This window comes from Phytophthora infestans, genomic scaffold, assembly GCF_000142945.1.
Source record: "Phytophthora infestans T30-4 supercont1.43 genomic scaffold, whole genome shotgun sequence".
Taxonomy (NCBI): Eukaryota; Oomycota; class Peronosporomycetes; order Peronosporales; family Peronosporaceae; genus Phytophthora; species Phytophthora infestans.
In genome coordinates this window covers 437580-444110 of record NW_003303716.1, presented here as the reverse complement: position 1 = coordinate 444110, position 6531 = coordinate 437580, and the positions used below count along the sequence as shown (strand labels likewise).

Sequence of the window (6531 nt, the reverse complement as noted above, 5' to 3'; positions counted from 1 at the left end):
ATGGAGATTATTCTGAAGCAGGCGCAAAATGAAGGGTGGAACATTGGTGCAGTAATCACCGATAACGCCGGTCAATGTGGTAGAGCTCGGCGCATCTTGGCTTTACGATGGCCTAACGTTACGTTTCTTTTCTGCTTTGCACATTGTATCAACAACATTGTCAAAGCAGTGTTAAAGTCATCTTTTTCTGGGATTGCCAAGGAGGCAACGGCAGCCGTTAAGTGCCTCAATGCGTCATCAGCTAAGTGGCTTGTCCGAGCTAGAGCCATGATGGAGGAATGCTACGACAAGCCGCTAGCGTTGTTTACACTTTGTGAGACACGATGGAATAGTATGCAGAGTTGTTTTGCCTCATTATTGAGAGTTCGTACTGCGCTGGAGATGCTAAGCATCAAGTACCGTGGCTATAAAGATTACCCTAGCTCGCTGAAGGTGTTCAACGATTCATCATTCTGGAGGAAGCTGACAGAGGCGGAACAAGTTATTGCGCCATTATCGGAGTCATCATATCGGCTCCAACGCGACGAGAACACATTGGCAGATGTCGTTTTATCATTTCGTGATATTTTTGTGGGTTTCGACAACTTCTATTTGGATTACCGAAGTGGACTAATTCGATGTGAAGAATCACGCTGGGAACAATGTGAACAGCCACTGCTCATGTTGACCTTTTTATTGAACCCGATGACGGCCGACGAAGGAAGAAAACTTGTGGAAAGAACCGACGACAGAAAGCGTGTCGTGGAGATGGAGGAACGCCTTATTGGTAGAGATATGCTAGACGAGAGCACTGAACAAGAGCATCGACAACAGTTTCAGGATAGCAAAAAAGCAGCCAGAATCGCATCTTCGACACAGCTCGCAAAATTTGCTGTCTATTCCTACCGTCGTCTAATTGGTGATGACTACGACTTTATTCGCAGTCATATGATTGAGTGGATAGATAATTCGCTGTCTTCCGCGCACCCGAGAGAGTTTCGATTTAACAAGGTTAAGTATTGGCAGCACGTTAAAAATGAGAACCCAACAAGTGTTTTACCTGACCTGGCAATTAGAGTACTCTCGATCGCAGTAAATACTGCAACTACGGAAAGGTTATTCAGCGAGATGATTCATACTCCAAGACGCAATAAGATGAAACCATCGAAAGCTCTAGACACACAGTGTATACGCCAATACATGCGCGAGCGCGAACAAACATCAACCGAAAGCGGGCCAACAATTTCCCGTATTTTAGATTCAACAGAGCGTCCGCTGGTTGACAGATTCGTGCAAGATGAAGGGGGGGGGGGGTCGAGGGGCATGAATCACCCGACAGCGGGTCCGGTAGCGGCCGTATTAGCAACACCCATCTCGACTGACGCCCTCCCTGAAGCTGCACCATCTAGAACGCCTACGCTGCACACCCCAGCTCAACGTACGCCGCGTCGTACATTGCGAACCCCAAGACGACGTTCTCCTCGTTTACGAACCCCCACTCCACAAGCACATCAGCGCAAATCCGCCCGTCAGAATACCCACACTCCAATGCGGTCGCAAGCCGATCAAGGAGACGAGCAGGCACCAGACGAGGACGACTTGGATGATATAGGCGACGGCGTCGATGCAGAAGAAACTTTTCCACACTGGGTAGAGTATCTTGAAGAAGTATTTAAGGATGCGGAGCTTGGTAGTAATTTCACTGATTCCTACGAAGACAGCCTCTTCCGCAATTAGGGGTTCGAGGAGATACCCACACCCGATAACACTCCGTTTCCCGACACCGATGATCCCATGTTTCTGCAAGAGAGGAACATCCGAGGTATTCGCGCTCTGAAGTCACCACTCGCTGCTCTCTTTGCACGGTCAAATTCTCATAGCCCACCGAGCTAGTTGAGCGTGTAACTAAATATGATTTCATCACCACCATTGTTTGCGTATCGACTGCCGAGAATTAAGTCGAATTCGTAATCGACAAGCCTCTGTTATTACCACACGCACTATCATTTGCTTCGCCAACACCGACGGCAACGGGGCTGCGGGTGCAGTGGTGGAGGTGGCTTCGGGAGGTGGCAGCATTACGTACACTAGCACGGACGCTGAAGAGAGCACGTACGATAATGCGGACGCTGCGGTGGCTTCGGGTAAGACCGGAGCACGTAAATTAACTCTGACGTCGGCGAGAACACTTAAGAGAGTACGCACGAGAATGCGGACGCTGCGACGGCATCGAGCAGTGGCAGCGGCACGCACACTAGCACGGACGCTGAAGAGAACACGTACGAGAATGCGGACGCTGCGACGGCTTCGGGCAAGACATGAGCGCGTACACCAATACCGACGTTGACGAGACCACGTACGAGAATGCGGACGCTGTGACGGCATCGGGCAGTGGCAGCAGCACGCACACCAGCACGGACGCTGAAGCGAGCACGTACGAGGATGCGGACGCTGCGACGGCTTCGGGCAAGACATGAGCGCGTACACCAATACCGACGTTGACGAGTCCATGTACGAGAATGCGGACGCTGCGGTGGCTTTGGGCAAGCCCGGAGCTCGTACATTAACTCGGACGTCGAAGGGGGCGTTCAAGAGACCACGTACGAGAATGCGGACGCTGCGACGGCATCGGGCAGTGGCAGCGGCACGCACACTAACACGGATGTCGAAGCGAGCACGTACGAGGATGCGGACGCTGCGACGGCTTCGGGCAAGACATGAGCGCGTACACCAATACCGACGTTGACGAGTCCATGTACGAGAATGCGGACGCTGCGGTGGCTTTGGGCAAGCCCGGAGCTCGTACATTAACTCGGACGTCGAAGGGGGCGTTCAAGAGACCACGTACGAGAATGCGGACGCTGCGACGGCATCGGGCAGTGGCAGCGGCACGCACACTCACACGGATGTCGAAGAGAACACGTACGATATTGCGGACGCTGCGACGGCTACGGGCAAGACATGAGCGCGTACACCAATACCGACGTTGACGAGTCCACGTACGAGAATGCGGACGCTGCGGTGGGCTTTGGGCAAGACCGGAGCTTGTACATTAACTTGGACGTCGAAGAGAGCATTCAAGAGACCACATACGAGAATGCGGACGCTGCGACTGCATCGGGCAGTGGCAGCGGCACGCACACTAACACGGATGTCGAAGAGAACACGTACGATAATGCGGACGCTGCGACGGCTTCGGGCAAGACATGATCGCGTACACCAACACGGACGTCGCGGAGTCCACGTACGAGAATGTGGACGCTGCGGTGGCTTTGGGCAAGCCTGGAGCTCGTACATTAACTCGGACGTCGAAGGGGGCGTTCAAGAGACCACGTACGAGAATGCGGACGCTGCGACGGCATCGGGCAGTGGCCGCGGCACGCACGCTAGCACGGACGCTGAAGAGAACACGTACGAGGATGCGGACGCTGCGACGGCTTCGGGCAAGACATGAGCGCGTACACCAATACCGACGTTGACGAGTCCATGTACGAGAATGCGGACGCTGCGGTGGCTTTGGGCAAGCCCGGAGCTCGTACATTAACTCGGACGTCGAAGGGGGCGTTCAAGAGACCACGTACGAGAATGCGGACGCTGCGACGGCATCGGGCTGTGGCAGCGGCACGCACACCAGCACGGACGCTGAAGCGAGCACGTACGAGGATGCGGACGCTGCGACGGCTTCGGGCAAGACATGATCGCGTACACCAACACGGACGTCGCGGAGTCCACGTACGAGAATGTGGACGCTGCGGTGGCTTTGGGCAAGCCTGGAGCTCGTACATTAACTCGGACGTCGAAGGGGGCGTTCAAGAGACCACGTACGAGAATGCGGACGCTGCGACGGCATCGGGCAGTGGCCGCGGCACGCACACTAGCACGGACGCTGAAGAGAACACGTACGAGGATGCGGACGCTGCGACGGCTTCGGGCAAGACCTGAAGGGGCTTAACACCAATACCAAGCGTGGACGAAGTCCATGTACGAGAAATGCGGACGCTGCGGTGGCTTTGGGCAAGCCCAGAAGCTCGTACATTAACTCGGACGTCGAAGGGGGCGTTCAAGAGACCACGTACGAGAATGCGGACGCTGCGACGGCATCGGGCTGTGGCAGCGGCACGCACACCAGCACGGACGCTGAAGCGAGCACGTACGAGGATGCGGACGCTGCGACGGCTTCGGGCAAGACATGATCGCGTACACCAACACGGACGTCGCGGAGTCCACGTACGAGAATGTGGACGCTGCGGTGGCTTTGGGCAAGCCTGGAGCTCGTACATTAACTCGGACGTCGAAGGAGGCGTTCAAGAGACCACGTACGAGAATGCGGACGCTGCGACGGCATCGGGCAGTGGCCGCGGCACGCACACTAGCACGGACGCTGAAGAGAACACGTACGAGGATGCGGACGCTGCGACGGCTTCGGGCAAGACATGAGCGCGTACACCAATACCAACGTTGACGAGTCCATGTACGAGAATGCGGACGCTGCGGTGGCTTTGGGCAAGCCCGGAGCTCGTACATTAACTCGGACGTCGAAGGGGGCGTTCAAGAGACCACGTACGAGAATGCGGACGCTGCGACGGCATCGGGCAGTGGCAGCGGCACGCACACTAACACGGATGTCGAAGAGAACACGTACGATATTGCGGACGCTGCGACGGCTACGGGCAAGACATGAGCGCGTACACCAATACCGACGTTGACGAGTCCACGTACGAGAATTGTGACGCTGACTGTTGACTTTGGACAAGCCCTGGAGACTCGTACATTTAACTCGGACGTCGAAGAGGCCGTTCAAGAGATCACGTACGAGAATGCGGACGCTGCGACGGCATCGGGCAGTGGCAGCGGCACGCACACTAGCACGGATGTCGAAGAGATCACGTACGATAATGCGGGACGCTGCGACGGCTTCCGGGCAAGACATGATCGCGTACACCAACACGGACGTCGCGGAGTCCACGTACGAGAATGTGGACGCTGCGGTGGCTTTGGACAAGCCTGCAGCTCGTACATTAACTCTGACGTCGAAGGGGGCGTTCAAGAGACCACGTACGAGAATGCGGACGCTGCGACGGCATCGGGCAGTGGCAGCGGCACGCACACTAACACGGATGTCGAAGAGAACACGTACGATATTGCGGACGCTGCGACGGCTACGGGCAAGACATGAGCGCGTACACCAATACCGACGTTGACGAGTCCACGTACGAGAATGCGGACGCTGCGGTGGCTTTGGGCAAGACCGGAGCTTGTACATTAACTTGGACGTCGAAGAGAGCATTCAAGAGACCACATACGAGAATGCGGACGCTGCGACGGCATCGGGCAGTGGCAGCGGCACGCACACTAACACGGATGTCGAAGAGAACACGTACGATAATGCGGACGCTGCGACGGCTTCGGGCAAGACATGATCGCGTACACCAACACGGACGTCGCGGAGTCCACGTACGAGAATGTGGACGCTGCGGTGGCTTTGGGCAAAGAACCGGAAGCTTGTACATTAACTTGGACGTCGAAAGAGAAGCATTCAAGAGACCACATACGAGAATGCGGAACGCTGAGACGGCTTCGGGCAGTGGCAGCGGCACGCACACTAACACGGATGTCGAAGAGAACACGTACGATAATGCGGACGCTGCGACGGCTTCGGGCAAGACATGATCGCGTACACCAACACGGACGTCGCGGAGTCCACGTACGAGAATGTGGACGCTGCGGTGGCTTTGGACAAGCCTGGAGCTCGTACATTAGCTCGGACGTCGAAGGGGGCGTTCAAGAGACCACGTACGAGAATGCGGACGCTGCGACGGCATCGGGCAGTGGCCGCGGCACGCACGCTAGCACGGACGCTGAAGAGAGCACGTACGATAATGCGGACGCTGCGACGGCTTCGGGCAAGACATGAGCGCGTACACCAACACGGACGTCGCGGAGTCCACGTACGAGAATGTGGACGCTGCGGTGGCTTTGGACAAGCCCGGAGCTCGTACATTAACTCGGACGTCGAAGGGGGCGTTCAAGAGACCACGTACGAGAATGTGGACGCTGCGACGGCATCGGGCAGTGGCAGCGGCACGCACACTAACACGGATGTCTAAGAGAACACGTACGATATTGCGGACGCTGCGACGGCTACGGGCAAGACATGAGCGCGTACACCAATACCGACGTTGACGAGTCCACGTACGAGAATGCGGACGCTGCGGTGGCTTTGGGCAAGACCGGAGCTTGTACATTAACTTGGACGTCGAAGAGAGCATTCAAGAGACCACATACGAGAATGCGGACGCTGCGACGGCATCGGGCAGTGGCAGCGGCACGCACACTAACACGGATGTCGAAGAGAACACGTACGATAATGCGGACGCTGCGACGGCTTCGGGCAAGACATGATCGCGTACACCAACACGGACGTCGCGGAGTCCACGTACGAGAATGTGGACGCTGCGGTGGCTTTGGGCAAGCCCGGAGCTCGTACATTAACTCGGACGTCGAAGGGGGCGTTCAAGAGACCACGTACGAGAATGCGCACGCTGCGACGGC

The 6531-nt window shown here is 56.5% G+C and overlaps 1 protein-coding gene across 1 annotated transcript; it reads left to right on the top strand.

The window, feature by feature from the left end:
* Positions 1 to 667, top strand: PITG_16189 (uncharacterized protein; the record flags this gene model as incomplete). Its single annotated transcript, XM_002897555.1, has 2 exons — positions 1 to 570; positions 626 to 667. The coding sequence occupies 2 exons, from the start codon at positions 1 to 3 to the stop codon at positions 665 to 667; spliced, it is 612 nt and encodes a 203-aa protein (XP_002897601.1).
* Between the last annotated feature and the right edge of the window lie 5864 nt (positions 668 to 6531).